The following is an 18,749-nucleotide window of genomic DNA, read 5'->3' as shown; positions in this document are numbered from 1 at the left end:
ATAAGCTAACTATTAGGCAGAGGGGTGGTAAAAGCTTAAGAAAAATGCCCCAGGGACCACTTTCCCAACAAGCTAAGAGGTCTCCCAGCAAACCAAGGCAAGCCAGAGCTGGGGAGAGGGCCCTGTTTACATATCTGATGTAAAACAACTAAACAATGTGAGATGTTCTGCCTGGGCTTTTAAGCATGAGAAGACCTGAAGGACCACTGACAGGGACACTGGTGACTTCCAAGATGCTATTTCTATCCCTAAAGTGTCCCCTTATCCATTGCTATTTCCCTAATCAGCCCGGTCCCTATATATTTTCAATGGCAGTAAGGAGGACTAAGCAGAGGAATATTATTAAAAATCACCCAGGGCAGCCCAGCGGGCTCAGCGGTTTAGTGCCACCTTCAGCCCAGGGCGTGATCCTGAAGACCAGGGATCGAGTCCCACATCGGGCTCCCTGCATGGAGCCTGCTTCTCCTGCCTGTATCTCTGTCTCTGTCTCTGTCTCTGTCTCTCTCTCTTCTCTGTGTGTGTGTGTGTGTGTTTTTCATGAATGAATAAAATCTTAAAAAAAAAAAATCACCCAAATTCACAGCTTAGGGGTTCTGCTGTGTTCACTTACATTCATTTTTCCAAGTACATTTCCTGAGTCTCTCAGGTCTCATTAGAACAGGACTATCAAGGGAGGTGACACTCCTGTCATCCTCCTTCTTCTGTCCTCTGCTGACCTTTGAAGGTTTTGCCTGCAAACCTCCATGTCCCATTCATTAGGTTTATAAACTATGCCAGAAAGGACCTGAATTTTGGCTCCAGCCTGCATGCCACTGGCTGAGGGATCCCAGGTAAGTCACTTCCCCTTCTGGATCCAGTGCCTTGGGTGTGGTAGTAACTTCTGTCCTGCCTAACCTCTCCCAGGTACAGTGAGGTTCACTAGGATAAGGGATGTGAGGATGCTTTGTCAATCCCAGGGCACCCTCCAGATGACAGAGGGCACCCTGACTTTTTCCTCCAGGTTGACACCAATGAAACACACCTTTCAGCATCCCAAGGAGTAGCCACGGTGGCAACAAGGATGACAGCCAGCACAGCCCTTCAGACATGACCACACGCCAGCCTGGCAGTCACGACTCACAGCTGGAGAAGCCACAGTTCAGGTCCCTCACACCACATGCAGTCTCCTCCCCAGGAGCAGAGGCGGGGGCCCCACCACCACTGCGCAGTGTCTGGCGACAGCAACCAGAAGCAAACAGGCAGGGAGCGAGCCAGACAGCAAATACGGACTAGAGCGTGGGCACAGGAAAACACGGGCCAGCACGTCACTCCATTGCCCCCAGGGTGGCCCCGGCCCTGAGCGAGCCCACCAGCGCTGACCTGGCAGGCGGGAAAGGTCAGCTGGTGCTGCAGTAACTGGCCGACGGCGAGATTTCGCACACTGGCCAACCTGGCCTGGTGCCGCCGTAACCGGGCGAGAAGCAGTGAGAGCTCCTCCAGCTGCAGGTGTGTAGACACATCACGAGGAAATTAGCCACCACAGGAGCGCGACGCTATAATTACTCTTCACCCCGGGGCCAGGACAGCACTGACGTGACACCATTAAGTAATTATTGCATTAATTGTGTCATCAGAACAAATAAAGGCGCTGGCAGAAAAGGGGCTGCAGGAAACACTTTGTTTCAGGAAACAGCAACCACCAGTGCAGCCTCACCCCGACTTGAGCTCTGAAGACGAAGTGAACTAACCAACGCAAGGACATGAGGAGAAGAGCGAGCAGCAGAAAGGCCGGTGGCTGGGAAAGGCTTCGGGCAAAATGTTGCCTGAGAAGAAAAGCCTGCATTCTCCTTCACCTCCCCCAAGTTCCCCTCTGATCTGGGGGGGACCCCATGTCAGTTGGAGGACACAGAGCAAGTCCCTGGGCTTCTCTGAGCCTTAGCTTCCGCATGTCTAAAGTGGGGGTTGACAGCTGCCCTTCAGATTGCACGGGGCTGGCTGGGGCTGGGGGGAAACCAGCTAAGACGGCACTTTGCAGGAGGTGCCGCATTCATGGGGGGCGGAGGAGGGGCGGCTTACCGATTTTCCGTGTAGACTGGGGGCGCTGACCGTGTGGGTCATGTAGCCCATGGAGGGCATGGAGCGTCGGTCCACATGAGAGGAGTTCTGTAAGTGGGGAGACAGGAAGTCACCCTGCAGCCGGGAACCTCTGCCCCTCTCTGCTGGGGCCGCCTGCCACAAGGCACTACCCCTCTTCATCTGGGAAATGGGGCTCCAGGTCTTTCTTACCAGGTTATAACAACGGTCAACTGGCAAAGCCCGTTGGAGAGGGAAAGCTGAGGTTGGGTTATTATAAGTTATTGAAACGATTGACCACAGATACTTTTTCCTGCCTTCCAGTCTGTGAGGAAGCAGACTTCCAGTTGTATGATCCTTCATCTCTTAATACCTCAGTCCTCATCTGTGAAATGGGCATGATAATAGCACCTACTTCATAGGGCTGTTGTAAGCATTAAAGAAAAGCCTTTAGCATAGCGCCTGGCACCTAAGAGTACCGCGTAGGTGTCACCTATCATTATTTCCAAACTGCTTAAATTTGTATTCAAACCATGTGAGGGTCCTGGTGCCCGAATGCTGAACCCCAGCTGCCTGGCAGCCCTCCAGGGTCTTACCTTGGTGGCATGGCCCCGTGCCTTCCTGGGAGAACTCCCCAGGGAGATGTCCACGCTCCTCCGCTGGTCCGGTGGCTTCACGGTGACCCTCTCCGCTGGCGTGTGTGGCCGCCGGGGTGGGAAGACCCTCGGGGGGCCTGGAGGAGGGATGTCTGAGGGAGATGGAGGCACAGAGATGGAGCGGGGCACCTCTAGCATGCTCCTGCTCCGGCCCTGGTCAGTGAACTCTGGGGAGCCAGCACAGATGGGTGCCGTGGGGCTGCCGTGCCGGAACTGCTGGCGCTGCTGCCACTCGTAGAGTTGCCACACCGTGCCGTCCCGGTGTGCCCGGCGCTCCTCGCTTGACATCTTCAGGTGACTGGCTCGGTCCTGCGCATACTTGTAGTCACTTGGCAGGTTGCGGGGAGGGGGCGAGGAGCCCCCTGAGGGATGTCGGGTGCTCCTAGGAAGAGTCTGGTAGTTTTCTGGGAATGATAGTGGCTGGCTAGGACCCTGGCGAGGAAGGGTCTGGTCCAGGGGCAGGCTGAGGACAAAGGAGAAAGACGGGTAAGACAACAAGCATGGGATCTGCCGGGTTTTTGGAAACATAGCTAAGTAAATCCACAATGTCAGGTACACGAGACAGCTCTGTAAGAACCCCAGAGAACAATCAAAGCAGATGCCCAGGACCTCGGTCACTCCCTTCCCTATGCAGAGGACTCCACAACCATTGTTCTCTAGCAATCTTTGGGGTATCAACCTCCCTACCAGGCAGGCTGGCTGCCCCACATCCATCACTTCAAGTGAAAGGTGAGGAAACCTGCCTTCTCCTCTCCCTCTCCTTCAGTCAGCTCTTCCAAAAAGGTGTGCCTATTTCTAGGAAATGCCTCATAATGCCCCAGGTCACCAAGACTTGCCCTCTGCCGGTAGCCTCAATACCAAATTCTGGAGGTTCTTAAAGGAAGTGGCTGGCACCAGCTCTTTTCTTTTTCTACTACTCTAGTCCAGATACTGATTAATCATCTCTCCCTAGACCACTCTGAGCCCTTCCTAACCAGTGTCCACCCTGTACACAGTCAACTACAGTCAACTACCTGGATCCAATCACTCCCTTGCTCCAAAAATTTCAGTGACTCCCCACTGCTTATGAAATAAAATTGAAACCCTTTAGCCTGGTACTTACCCCTCTCTAGCACCTGATCCCAACCCACTTTGCAGTCCTGCTGTTTTCTCCCTGCTTCTCCAACCAGGGCCAAGGACTAGGCTGGGGCAAGCTAGGCAACTAGGCAACCCCTGTCCTTGCTGGACTCTAAGAATGAGAGCCTCACCCTAGACTCCTACAAAGCTTGGCAACTTCTCAAAGTGGAGAAACGCAGACAGCTTGACTTGGGTTTGAATGCTAGCTCTACCACCACTGGCTATGCGACCCTAGGCAGCTGATTGGACTGCTCTGAGCTTCAGCTTCCTCCCCTGTAACAGGACGACAGGATTATCTCCCTCATCAGGCTGTTCTGAAGAGTAAATGAGACAACTAAGAAAACGCAGGCTCTATGCCTGATCCACAGCATCTACTTCTCAATGGGTTCTTCCTTTCCACCTCTTCCTATCCTCATAATATTGTTCTTCATTCCCCTACCTGTAAGGGCTCCCCTTGCCCTATTCACCCAATCTCACTCATCTTCCATGACACCGTCTCAGGCCCCTTCCACAGAAGTCTTCTGCAGCCCTCAGGACTCCCACTCTGCTCTGACCTGGTTACTATGTTGTAGGAAGCTTGTCCAAGGTCTTTTGTTGATGTAACCTTTTCATCCTTGCAAGACACCTCTTCCCTAGCCAAGCTGTAAATCCTCCAAGGGCAGGAACTCTCTCACATTCTCTAGTATTGTCCACAGTCTGAAAAAGTCTTGATGCATAACCAGCCAGCCACTGTTCTAAGTCAGTGCCATCCCAAGTATGGTTATAGATGGGCAGCATCAGCACCACCTGCAAACTTGTTAGAAATGCAGGTTATCAGGCCCCACCCCAGACCTGCCAAGTCAGAACAAGCCCCCCGGGTGGCCAAAGTTTGAGAAGTGCTGTTTTAATTGTTCTTAAATTCATCTCATTTAATCACTTCCTCACTTATGACCTCTGTACTAAGAACCCAACAGACTGTTGTGGGGATTAGAAACAGTTGTCATTCCAAAATGGTAGCTTTCTTCTCTTTTTATTGTTATCTTTGCAATTACGGGAGATAATTTTAAGATCGCTTCAGCCAGACGTGTCCTAGTGTGTCCGTCTAGCGTAGCTGTCTGCCACTAGGTGGCAGGGTTTGCTACTGATTTCCCAAAGTCAGCGGGGGCAGGTGTCTCTGAGGAAGGGGCAGTGGCTGAATCGTCAAGCAGTAGCAGTGGCAGGTGGCAGCGCAGAAACCAGGTTGGGGGCCTCCCCTGGGGACGCCCAACTATTGTTCACTCTGGCTGCAGCAAAATTCAGACCATGCAAAGTATGTCCTACCTGTGCTCCCATACCCCTCTGGTCTGGTTCTGCAGCCTGCTCTCAGTGCCCGTGTCACCTTGACAGTCAGAGTCCCAGCACAGGGGCCCCAAAGCCCTCAGCTCATCCTATCACTTGTGCCCTCTGCTTAAACACTGTCTGCCATACTCCAAACCCGCACTGCTGGCCATCTGGGGGCAAGCCTAAAAAACCCAGTGCAATGGTGAGCTCCAGAGGCCAAACCAAGATAACTGACCAACGGTGGAGGGAGGGGACACAAGGAGGGTAAGTTTGTAAGAAGAGGTAAAGATCCCACTGAAATAAATAGAAGCACCCATAGTGGCTTTGCCCCTGAAAGCGGATCCATTTGCTGGCCCCCAAACCCATCCTTACCCGAAAAGAAAGTTCCAGGTCTCCCACCCTCATATCCTGCTCTGTGCTACGGGGCCTCCCTGTCCCAAAAGGCACTAAACAGGATATTCAGATACAGCTCCTACAAACTGATCATATCAAAATGCAAAATCAATTTTGATAACCAATTACTTATGCAGCAGATATCCTCACCCTAACCTCCACATCAATTGTGCAGGACTTTCACTGTCTACTCTGTTCCTCATTTTAATAGCCGAGTGCTTGAATCCATCCCCACTCCTGCCTTTTTATTTTACAAGTATGTAAATTGCTTTAAATACGGGGGCGGGTGGGGGGATGGAAGGCTAGAATTTCAAAACAATCTCTTAGAATGTAAAATTCTAAGGATATGTCAGCCTGTCCTCACAGAACATCATTCTAATGTAGTTTAATGATGTGAAACATAATATGTATCTCCAAGTACTAAAAGAACAATTAGAAATAATTTCTTGTGTGGTCTAGACCCACAAATATGAGATCATACTACAGAGCAAATAACCCTCCTTCCAATTTCTAACGTGTCCAATCTAATGAGATTAGCACAGTCTTAATCATACAAAGCACAGAAATACATCTCTCTTCTCTATTTTCAAATGTTGGAGGCTCCTTCATTAAGCAGCCAGATCTACTTATTCCTTGACTATAAGATATTACAAATATACCTTTAAGGAAAACAGCAATTCTGAGAATGCAAGATGCAATCCTTTCCAGATACAAGTGAACGATCAGACTGTCAGCCTCACTTAGACCGCTTTCTTCTCGAACGGTGTCAATTCCCCACTTTTCCCTTTCAGTCCATTGAGATCTGCTTCCATCACTAGACTGAAGCTCCTCTCGCTGTGTGCTCAGTGACCTCCAAGGCCAATGAACTGTTTTCATCTTCAGGCTTCATGTCACCTTGCCCCTTAGATAAGAAAGGCTCAAACTTCCAGCTCACATGCAAGGAAAGTCCAACACTTTCCCCAACCCTGTCATCTTCTTGCAACTGACTTATCATCCTTTATCTCCCCTATGTGGCCCCAAGAACAGGTCCTTGTGCGTAGCAGAATGACCCAGGTCTGTGGGCTGCGGGCTGCCAGAAGCAGTTATGTAGAGACATTTCAACCAACAACTTATAACCGCAGAGCAGTCACACAGCTTTTGAAACTCCTTTCTGTGCCCCTGCCACAAAGAGTTTCTCACTGGCCATGCAACCTTTTCTGGTTTCTTCCTGTCTTCCTCTCCTAGTACTCTGTGTGCCTCCCTGACCTAACTACTTGAAAATCCTAGCTCTACTAAGAACGGAGGGTCAGGTCTGCCCATGTAAGCCCATCAAGAAGCTCAGTGGAGGGGCATCCGGGTGGCTCAGTGTTGGTTAAGCCTCGGTCTCCAGCTCAGGTCATGATCTCAGGGTCCTGGGATAGAGTCCTGCATTGGGTTCCTTGCTCAGTGGGAAGCTGCTTCTCCCTCTCCCTCTGCCTGCCACCCCCCTGCTTGTGTGTGCTTGCTCTGTCAAATAAATTTTTTTTTAAAAAAAGCCTCAGTGGAACCAAAAGTCCCAGCAAGTTCCAGAAAATCTCAGTGGCTCCCAACTTCCTCAGAGGGCACCAGCTCCAAGAAGAAGTCCTCATTCCAAGTACAAACTGGACTCCTTCTAAATGAAACCCCTTCTTTTGTACTCCACTTTTCCTCCCCCCACCCTGCCAGCCCCATATCCTGCTCATCTTCACAGAGACGGCTTTTGTCCACCCCTTGGGTTGGAGGTCCTCAGCATCCTGCCTTTGGCCCTCTGCTATGGCTCACTCTAAGCTAGGGATTCTCAAGCCTGGCTGCACATTAGAATCACATGGGGGGGCAGGGAGGGGAGTTGTTAAAACTCCTAACATCCAGACTGTACCACATCTACCTATTAACCAAGCCAAACCTGTGAATGTCAGTACCACCTGTGTCCCTCCACACATTCCCAGCCTTGATGAAGCAGTTTACCAAGTTTTATACCTACCCAACCTCAACATCTGTGAATCTTACCCACCCTCCTCAAAATCCTCACCATCTTCACTGCTTTGGTTTGGGTCTCCTATCCAAGCTATGACCACCTTATACTTGATCATTTTCTCTTTCCAGGCTCTCCTCCATCTAAACCATCTTCCATATTGTCACTGGAGCAAGAAACTGAAACAGTAGTTCTCAGTGCTGATATGGGTTGACAAACAAGGACTCTTTGGGTGGTGTATAAACTGAAACAGTATTTTTGGAGGGCAATTCTGTAATAACTATCATAATTAATATGGCATAGATCCTCTGACCTAGTCACTCCACTTCAAGCAATCTATTCTTTAAATATACAAGTACTTGCACGTAGAGATAATGAGGCAGGGATGTTCGTTCCAGCATAATTTGTAATAGCAAATGTTTGTAACTGACCTCACTGTCCATCAATAGGGAATGGTATAAATACCACTGTAGATCCACACAAATGGGGTACTCTGCTTATTTCAATTTAATGATATGAGTCTGTATGTGCTGATATGGAAAGATAGATTCATTCATCAAGATACATTCAAATATCTACATATAGACTTGCATATACACAGAAACATTAAATGAAAAAAGTAAAGTGAAGGGTAGGGTTTATTTTTCTTAACATGGTGGTTGGTCTTTAGGGAGTGAAAGTAGGTTTCCAAAATAAAGTAGAAGGACACTTATTTTTCAATATTTATCCTTTGGTATTTGGATCTTTTTTTTACTTTGTGAGTGGATTAATGATTATTTGAGGGTACTGAGCAAAAGCAGATTTACACATGTAGCTATGAATTTGGTGATGAAATTAATTGCTACCAAGAAAACCAAGCCACAAGTGTGAAAATTATCAACACCAGAAAACAAAAAATTGTTGAACTGAAATTTAAATTTAGCATACCATATGGCCCAGCTATGACTATTTATATTGTCATAGTAATATAAAAACTGACTAGTGATCTATACAAAAATTATGCTACCCTGTGAAGCTAGGGTAAGGGTAAGTGTATGTCTATTGGAAAGGCACAGTGGGGAACAAGAGACTTCAATCCTTATTTTCCACAGTAGAATGCCTATAGATAGCTAAAAGTCAAGAGCAGTGTAAGTATCTTATTTGGAAATACAGAAATAAATTGGGAAAACCACTGAAAGAATTGAAAGTAGCTGCCTCAAAGAGACAGAAACCAGGACTAGGGATGGATGGGAATCATACTTAAATCCTTAAACTATGTGCATATATTAATTTAAAAAAAAAACACCTTTAAGAATAAGGGGTTTACTAAAACTACCATTCTCCTTTTTGGGCAGGGCACATCAGAAGCACCTTACAGACTTCTTCACACACACATGGACCTGCTGTATTGGGATAGGGATGTAGTAGGGACTATCCAGGCTATACAAAAACTCCCCAGGTGGTCCTGATGCCTCTTTCCTGCCAATACCCTCCAAACCATTGATGGCTTTCACAGGCCTCCAAGATTAAACCCAAACTCTCTTAGCAAGCAATACAGGCTCATCTGGGCTAAACCCTTAGCTTTCCTAGACTCCCCTATTTCTGCTTTTTCCTGCTTTTACCTCCCCTAGCCTGCCCATATTGACTTCAGTTCCTAAGAGCTGTGGCATGTAAGAGAAAATAGCTAACTTACTATGAGCAGTTTCTCTCTGACCACGCTATCTCCTCTGCGGGATCCCTCTTCGACTAGACTATCTTCTAAGTGTTGAGGTACCATTTATGTGCTGACTGCTCCCAACCAGACCTCAAACCTCTACACCATAACCTATATCCAACTGTCTACCTGACATCTCCCCTTGGATAACTAATAAGCTTCTCAAACTTACTGTCCAAAACGGGAACACTGATTCCACCCCCACCCTGCACCACCCCCTCCCCAGATGCCCCTGTCCCATCTTGCCCCTAGGTGTTCCCTGTCTCAGCAACTACCTGGTTGTTCAAGTCAAAACTCTTAGGGATCATCCCTGTTCCTCCCTTTCTCTCATCCAGAGCATCCAACTCATTGACAAGCTTTGCTGTTTCCACCCCCAAAATGTACCTCAAATCTTTCTATTTCCACTGTTACATCTTGGACTATTGTAGCAGTATCTTCTCTGGGCTCTTCTTCCTCAATTATTAACCAGATAACCTCCCCTACTTGCTTAAAACCTTCCAGTGGTTTCCCCTGTTGCTTTTTCAAATAATATCTAAATTGTTTTACCTTGGAGTAGGAGACCTGCATGATTTAATGCCTGCCAGCTTTCCAACCTCATTCAGCACTGAAGGCACTTAGAATCACCTCCCAGGGGGATCTACCTAGCCCAGCACCAAGAATAGAAACTTCCCTCCTCTGTGTCCCTGGGAGGTAGCTTTCTGTTTTTAGTAAGACACAAAATTTGAACAAATGGAATTGACACCTGGTCAGTCCTAGGTGGGAATGGGAAGTTATCTTAGCTATGACACCAAAGGCTTTCCTTTGCCCAGTCTGTCCCATAACAATGTCTACCAATTCCTTGGAGGATTTCCATTGTAATTTCTCCACCATCTAGCATCACAAGTGCCCAACCAAGACCAGATTAAAGAGGTTACACAACCTACACATGCACAGCATAACCACACACCTAGAAAGAGGCTGAGGCTATTCCCTTAGGAGCACTGCTGCCTCCACAGCCCACAGGGAGAAAGTCTGAGTCCCACCAACAGGGAGAAGATATGTGGCTCTTTAGAACATGTTGATCAGGCAAGTAAGTCTGTGGCAGACTTGGCCTGAGCTCTGGCACAACCACAGCAGCCCCTCAAGTCCCCAGGGAGCTTTCTGAAAGCACCAGGGCCTTTGCTATTGCTTCTCCAGTCAGTGGGGTTTGTTTTAGAAGCCTGAGGATGATGAAACGATATACTGTCTTCATAAGGAGGACAAAACACAGCAGCTTCTGGAGAAAATGGGGAAGCTGGTGACCCTGAATTTTTCACATTCAGAAAAGCACCTTTATTAATCTAAAATTACAATAAAATACAAACAGTGCTTTGGAAATAGCCAAAACTGCATGCCCTCTAAAATAATTAAAAACTGCTTCTTGAAGGAATAGGTATGATAAGGCTTACTGTCAACAGCACCTAAGCACTTCTCTGTGTGCCTGGAATTGAAAATGGATCTGTATTTACTCTAGTTTCCACAAATATTTCCTGGATGCAGGGAAGTAGCAGAGTAAGAAGAGAAGATCAGTTACTCTCTATATACTGACTGTCTCAAGGTGCACTCACTGGGGACCCAGGAACCCCCTGATGTAATCTCCTACAGGCTTGGCGGGTTCACAGTCCCGGGTCCACACTCTGGCTTCACCACGACTGTGTGCCCTGGCCAGGTTCCTTCACGTCTCCACACCCCTGTCTCTTTGTTTCTAAGTTGGGGATATCACCCCCTCCTTGCAGGGTTGTTACAGGAATTTACAGGGCTAATAGAGGTGGAGAGTGTAAAGCCAGCATTTCCCCAGCCCGTGCTGGAAATGATAGTGACTATTATTACATTACTATGCTCATTAGTAGCAGCCATCCCGAGTCTATTACTGACCTCCTGCCGTCCCCCTTCTGGGTTTTTGCCCAGTGCTCCACCTGGGCCAGGCTGCTCTTCCTCTGGCTGTGCTTTTCAAGGTTGTTCCTGGGAGGAAAGGCCCGTTGATACCCGCCGGTCCCGTTCTGCTCTACTGGGCCATATGTGGTGGGCAGCACCCCATTCTTCTCTGCCCGCTGGGGCTGTGCTTGTTGGCCTCTCAGGCCACCAGGTAAATCCACGAACAAGGCATCCTCCTCAGTTGGCGAGTACGGGGACCTGGACTTGCTCCTCTCCCGCTTGCCCTCCAGTGGTTCCCTCTGGGACCTGTACCGTTCTTCCTCTTGCTCTCGCCTCTCAAAGCCAAAGGAATCCTCGTGACTGCGATGAGAACAATCCCTCGTATGTCCAGGTCCCACGCGGCCACACTCTCGACAGGATTCTGCATGATTGGCCTGAGGGACGGCCTGCCGCTCCACCTTCTCCACGTCTCTGCAACAACAGAGGCATATTCAGCCCATTCCAGACAGCACCGCTGGCAGCCAAGACTCCCCAAAGAACATACTGTATGCTCAGACTTCCTCCAGACCTTTGTAAGGGCTGCTCCCTCTGCCTGGAATATCTTTCATAGCTAGTCCCTCTTTTTTCCTGCCTGACTTCTACTCATTGAGGACCTGGCCTACATGTCACCTCCTCTAGGAAGCCATTCCAGTCACCTATTCCCAGCCTAGACTGGGACCTTAGCTGACTCCACTGTCACACTAACCACACTGGACCATAATTGTATGTTTATTCATCTGACACACAAGTAGACTATGAGTTCCCTCAGGCCAGAGACCCATCTGGCCAATTACAATAGGCCTATTAAATAACTTCCGTACAATGACTGGTGTAGAGTAGGTGCTTTATAAATACTACTGAATGAATAAATGATACATGTGACAATCTCATGTTTTTCTCTTTTGCTCTTTGTCCATCTGTCTGTCTGAGACAACCCAGCTTAGATAGAAGGCTCCCAAACCCAGGGTCTCTCCCACTGGCATCAAACACAGCCCAAAGGACAACTGGCGCATAATTAACATTCTCTGAAGATGATGAGTAGAGAACAGGCACAGTAACCTCTTCATATGACCTCTTACCTAGTGCTCAAACAGGAACCCACAAGAACAATGGCCTAACAACAATCCTCTGAGGTATCACTAGTCGGATTTTAGAGATAAAGAAACTAAGGCACAGAGAAGATAAATGATTTGCCCAAGACCATAGTGCTAGGAAAGAGCAGAGCCAGGGCTAATACCAGCCAGCACTCCCATGTGCTCCCCACTGCCTCTCCATATGTGTGCCCATGGCCTCCACACATGCAGACCTAGAAACTGTGAAGAAGAATGGGATGGGGACCATAGGTCAGGATGTGAACAGAGGCTAGAGGATGAACTTCTGGGAGCATCAAGAAGGACTCCTCTTTCATGGCCTGTCTCCTATCGTAAGTTGCCCTTCTACCCCTCTTCCATGGGGCAGGATCTAGTTATGTCTATATCCCCAGTACTTGGTACCAGAGACAAAGCAGCAGCTCCACAGGCTTTGCAAAAATAGATTGGGGAGGAAAAGAACACACTGTAGCCCAGTCCAGAAAGACCAGAAAATTACTAAGGATGCTTGGCTGGAGCAGCCAGTCTCCTTGGTAAAAGGTCCTGGCCTTGAGATCCATCATTCCTCAAATGGCCAAGCCAGAGGGCTCTCTATTTCAACATAAAAGCATATAATGGAAATGCTGCTGCATTTTACATCTTGGTAGCCAGACCCCAGACCCCAAGCAGCCTTTGCGACAACCTAAAAACCTCAGCTACCAACAGTCAGTACAGACTTAGGGCAGGCAGGATCAATCCAGTCTGAGAGATAGTTAAAATGTCAATGTAAAGTAGCAATCTAACCCGTAACTAAGAAAAGCAATCTAACCTGTAACTAAGAAAAGCAATCTCGCATCTCACTGTCAATTGTACTCTCCTGACTTTTCCCTGAAGACCCAAAGCTTTATTTAAAAAAAAAAAAAAAATCAATTTTAGCATATCAATTTTCATTAGGGACCACCTCTCCCTACTCCCAATCCATATGGTTTGGATGCTGCTGTTTGGACCCTAGTCCCTGTCCATCTGAGGCTCCAAGTTTCAGTGATTACTTTGAGAGCTGACACATCACCTATTCCAAGTAAGTCAGTTGGTTAGAGCTGGCTAGACCAACCAGGCTTTGGTTAGAGCTGGTCTTGAACTGCTGTAACTATATGGGAATCAGCTATCTGAGAATGAAACCAACAACCGAGGCACCTGGGTGGCTCAGCTGGTTAAGCATCTGCCTTCAGCTCGGGTCATGATCCTGGGGTCCTGGGATTGAGCCCCGATTGGGCTCTCTGCTCAATGGGGAGTTGCTTCTCCCTCTGCCCTTCCCTCTTGCTCTCTTTCTCTCAAATAAATAAATGAAATCTTAAAAAAACAAAAAAAGTCAACACCAAGAAAAGCAGTTGGAGAAACACAGAATCCTTAACACTTGGCCTGAGCTCTGAGATTTAGCCATATCTAAACCAAATATATCCCTGGACTTTTTGGTTGTGAACCAATAAACTTTCTTTCTCACTTAAGCTAGTTTGAGTTTGGTCTAAGTCTTTGTGGAAGGAGTCCTATCATATCATTTTATAATGACATATTTAGATTATTATTTCTGAGAGCCCTTTCATTCCTAATGTTCAGTTGGTCTGTAAGCTCCAGTAGTGGGAATATATGGGAAATATTCAGGGGCTACACTTTAACAAAAACAATTTTTACTATATGTTCATTAAGGGACAACTCTTTTTCCATAGAGTACATTAAAGGTTTTAACTTTGTCCTTTCTTCCTTTAATCCTCCATAACTGCATCAGTATAACCTCAACTGGTAGCCTTCAGGTTCTCTGACTTGGCCTTTATCTTCCTTAATGTTTCTCAAACTCAGGAAACCACCCACGGGGGCTGTGCTAAGGCTGCTACCTACAGGTCTAGAGCTCTGGCTGTCCTCTGGGTCACACCCCAGCCAAGTCACCAAAGCTTGATAACCTGGTTTATACTCCAATTGTGAGACCTAAGTGACTGTACTTCCTTTTTTATTCCCACCCCAAAGATAAACAGCACTTGGTCACAAAACCAGGTTATGAAACAAACATGCCACCTACATATATGACATTAGAACTAAAAGGAAAAGGGAGTTTCCTCAACTCCAGAAACCAAGGAGTGTGTGTTCATAAGATGCCTCAGCCCAACCAACTGTAATGGGGATTTTCCTTTCTTTACCAATCAACCTCCATGTATTTAGTGAACAACCATCTATCCCCACTGGGGCAGATATTTAGAGGTATAAGAAAGTAGCAGAGAAAACAGTCTCTGCCTTCAAAGCCAGATAACCCTAAAGCCCGATGTAATCACAGTTACCATATTTAATACCGTTCTCATTAACTGACCCCCAAAAAAGTGGAGGATTCCAGGCTTTTCTAACCATGGAGCTTATAACTATAAATCTTAGTGTTTACTATGTGTGTACATAGGATGTACACACCTTCACATATGCCAGTACATCATGACAATAAAGTTGATAGAAAATGACCAATCCTTTTCTCAGATTACCACCACCATTTACTGCAAAATAAACCTTAAGAGGTGGCTAAAAGAATGGCAGTCTGTTTGCCAGCTGGCAGCCTTCTAGGCCCTCAAACTTGGGTTTATAAACAGCTCTTGGTCTCTGACTGCTGGGACTTCTTCTATAAGATGCCTTTGTGCCCAAAATACTCAGGCTATGGCTGTAGGTAAGAAAGATAAAGATGATGTCCTCTACTCACCCACCTTAATTGACATAAACAGTTAACTTACTAAGATACAGGATTTAAGGCAACAATGTTTTCTGGTCTTCCCCATCTCCCTGCATCCCTTACAACTTAACACACAACTTCCCAAATCAGGAACCTGTCACAAAATAGATTTGCAATGCTCGATTTAGCACAATGGTGGGAAAGAATAAAGCACACTTCAGCTCTCAATGACTTTGTCATTCAGAGAAGTTGGCCATGCAAGGCACACATGTTTAGTTAAGATGACAGTAGTCTTTCCAGTGCAAGTCACTACTATCATTGTGAGGAGCTGGACTTAGTGACTGTTCAAAATCACAGGGAATGGGGGCACCTGGGTGGCTCAGTGGTTGAGCATCTGCCTTTGGCTCAGGTAGTGATCTCAGGGTCCTGGTATTGAGCCCAGCATCAGGCTCCCCACAGGGAGCCTGTTTCTCCCTCTACCTATGTCTCTGCCTCTCTCTGTCTCTCAGGAATAAATAAGTACATCTTAAAAAAAAAAAAAATCACAGGGCATTCCTGGCATTTGGTGACCATTTTGGCCAAACGTGTCAAACCCAGTGGGCATAGGGTTTAAAGCCAGTCAGACCTGGATTCAAGGGATAGTTCCGCCCAATTCAAGCTGGGTGACCTTGAGCATGTCTCTGACTTCTCTGGTTTCAGGTTTCTTATCTGCAAAATGGGGACAGCACCCCTCGCTTTATTAGGCTGTTGTGAGGACTAAAGGAGACAGTGCACAGAAAAAGCACAGCACAGTACCCGGCACACGGCACACGTGTGCCCTCAAACACAGATGCATTGACTACCTAATATCTATTCTCTCCTTCTCCCTTGACCCAATTTTTTCTAAGTAACAATGTATCCAGCAAAAAGTCACATTTCCCAATCTCCCTTGGAGCTAAAGGTGACCATGTGACTTATATTTGGCCAATAAAATGTTAAGATGTACACAGAAATTGCTAGGTGGGTCTTCCAGGGAAGTCTTTAAAAGAAGTCACACTGGGACGACGGAGTGGCTCAGCAGTGGAGCATCTGCCTTTGGCTCAGGGCGTGATCCCTGGGTGCCGGGATCGAGTCCCACATCGGGCTCCCTGCATGGAGCCTGCTTCACCCTCTGCCTCTGTCTCTGTGTGTCTCTCATGAATAAATAAATAAAATCTTAAAAAGAAAAAAAAAAAAAAAAGAAGTCACACTTAGCTGGCTTAGCTAACCCTTCTTTTATTCCTGCCTGGAATTTAGATTTCACTCCAGATTGTAAGGTAACAAAAATAAGGATTAAAGCCACCTGCTTAAAATTGGGTAGAAAATGAGCAAGAACCCAGATCCCTGATGGAGCTGCTATACCAGACTGGACTAACTATGGATTCCTGGATTCCTCTTCTGTGAGAAAACTAAAACTCAATTTGCTGATGCAACCCTAAGTTGCACTGTTCTTTTACTAGCAACCAAACACAATCCCTGTTACAAGGGGCTAAGCATTATTAGCAGGGATTGGGTTCCTCCAGTTTTAGCACATCACAGCAATGCTCTGCATCTGCTTAGAGCAAAGTCTGGCTTCCTCCTGCAAGTGGGAAAAGCACTCACCTCACACCGGAGATATTTCTCTCTTCTTCCTTTTCCTCACAAGAACTTGGAAGTTAACAGATCATACCAAGCACTGATTATGTTTTTATTCTGTGTCTAAATCCTTGATCTCACCAGGAAATAAGAACCACTATTTCCCTCTGTCTTAATGCTAAACACATGAACACACCATTAAATCTCATTCAAAGACTTGGGCGGGGAGAGGAATAATTCTTGTAGGGCCTTGGTTGGACTTTGGCCCTCCTATCACAATCCTACTAGAGGATCCCTCCCTACTCTCCACACCTAAACAACCAAACTAGGAACCCAGGAACAAGGGCCAGCCCACCGAGATTCTTAGAGAGTGTAGTCTGAAGCAGATCAGGTAACCAGCTCAGCCTATGTTGATAGACACTGAGTCCTGAGCACTGACCCCAGGCTCAGGAGGACAGTGGCCTCCAAAGTCAGAATTGACCCTAGCATAGTCCGTAGACTTGTACAAAAGGTTGAAAAGAGAGAGCCCTGAAGTATCTTGGGAGCCTATGGCACACTTGCTCACTTGAATTAGTTCCTAGCATTTGAGGAAGGAAATGGTTGGAGAGAAATAGAGACAGGAGTTTGTTTCTTCTTTCCCCCGGAGTTAAATAGGGCAGTCCTCCTGGGAGTGGGGCAGATATCTGGCTCCCTTTCATGCTCTGCTCTAAATTAACAATAGAGGGGCTGACTGCTCTGACAACACACTCTCCAGTTCTCCAGGCTGTCCTCCTCCAAAGAAGAGTGAGGCTGAAGAATAAACGAAACACCAGATGGCCAGGCTGAGGTCCCTCTTGCCTCAGAGAAGTAGCTACTGGCAAAGTCCCTCGTGAAGTTTTAAGGACTGACAAACCAAATAAAGGAGGTCTGGTCATTCCAGGTCTTGTTCATTACCTGCCTAGAGAATCCTTCCCTCTTCTTTCTATCAGGTAAGTCAAGCTCAAGTGTCACAGTTCATCCCAACGCAGTCTGGAATTCTGGCCAAGTGTGCTTACTTCCCAACTCTGTATGGCAGTCACAGTTCTGGGTCACTCATTTTTTTTTGTGGCCAATGCTTGGTTGTTATTACCATATGCTGGATCCTACTATGTGCCAGGAACTTGACACAGATCCTCTCTAATCCCTATAACAATCCTTCAAGATCAGTAGTGTTAAGCCCAAAGAGGCTGAGGGTACTGGTAAGTACCAGATTACCTACAATAAATTGTCTCTACTGAAGACTAGAAACTGTGGAAGCAACAGTCATCACTGAGCACTCACTAAATGCAAAACCCTGAACTAATAAGCAAGTAAAATACATTATCTCTCTTTTTTTTTTAAGATTTTATTTATTTATTCATGAGAGACAGAGAGACAGAGAGAGAGAGACACAGAGACACAGGCAGAGGGAGAAGCAGTGCTCTGTGCTGGGAGCCTGATGTGGGACTCGATCCCAGAACCCCGGGACCACGCCCTGGGCCGAAGGCAGGCGCCAAACCGCTGAGCCACCCAGGCGTCCCTATTATCTCCTCTTATCATATACAATCCTCCAAGGCTAGTGATATTATTAATCCTTAATTACAGGCAATAAAAGTGAAGCTCCAAGAGGTTAACCAACTTGCCTGAATCCTGCAACCAGTGACATAAGCAGAATTCGAACTCCATCTGATCGGACTCCAAAGCCCTGCACCTGGTTGAAAACATCTCCATAAATTATTTCTGCTCAGGGCCCAAGGGGCTTGTCCAACCCCAGGTGTTCCTGCTACACTTTACTCAAAATGATCTGGGTTTGGAAGACCAAACATTTAGTTCTCTGAAGACAGTGCAGATAGCCAGCAATGTATGGGCCATTTCTGAGCAGGATGATTCCCCACGTGCTGATCCCACAACACTGATTAGCTTGTTCTGAGATGTCCCAAATCATTATTTTTAAAAAATATTTTATTTATTTATTCATGAGAGACAGAGAGAGGCACAGACATAGGAAGAGGGAGAAGCTCCCCATGGGGAGCCTGACACGGAACTCAATCCCAGGACCAAAGGCAGATGCTCAACCACTAAGCCACACAGATGCCCCCCAAATCCTTATTTGAACTTCTTATAGGTAGAAGTTTTATAGCTGTTTTGTTCATCCATCCATCCACTAACCCGGCCAGCCAGGCAACCATCCATCCACACATCCATTAACTGACTGCTTACTATGTGTCAAACACTGTTCCATTTTCAAGGAGTTTATAGACTAGTAGGGGTGACAGTGAGA

The 18,749-nt window shown here is 47.0% G+C and overlaps 1 protein-coding gene across 43 annotated transcripts in view; it reads right to left on the bottom strand.

Annotated features, from left to right (window-relative positions):
- PLEKHA7 (pleckstrin homology domain containing A7) overlaps nt 1-18,749 on the bottom strand; it is a 218,193-nt gene that overhangs the window by 38,412 nt on the left and 161,032 nt on the right. For 25 of the 43 annotated variants that reach the window (XR_011995086.1, XM_072725492.1, XM_072725491.1 and 22 more), the window contains 3 exons: nt 11,072-11,542; nt 2,649-3,171; nt 2,056-2,142 (listed from right to left, as the gene is read on the bottom strand). Coding sequence is in view for 41 of the 43 variants with exons in the window: in XM_072725492.1 (XP_072581593.1) it covers nt 2,056-2,142; nt 2,649-3,171; nt 11,072-11,542 (1,081 nt within the window). In the remaining 2 variants the exon portion in view is untranslated. Of the gene's footprint in view, nt 1-1,359; nt 1,480-2,055; nt 2,143-2,648; nt 3,172-11,071; nt 11,543-18,749 lie in introns of all 43 variants that reach the window. The other 18 variants (XR_011995085.1, XM_072725486.1, XM_072725485.1 and 15 more) reach the window with 1 other exon arrangement.

The sequence above is a fragment of the Vulpes vulpes genome, chromosome 11, assembly GCF_048418805.1.
Source record: "Vulpes vulpes isolate BD-2025 chromosome 11, VulVul3, whole genome shotgun sequence".
Classification (NCBI taxonomy): domain Eukaryota; kingdom Metazoa; phylum Chordata; class Mammalia; order Carnivora; family Canidae; genus Vulpes; species Vulpes vulpes.
The sequence above is the reverse complement of the archived record's forward strand: the minus strand, read 5'-3'. Positions and strand labels throughout refer to the sequence as shown.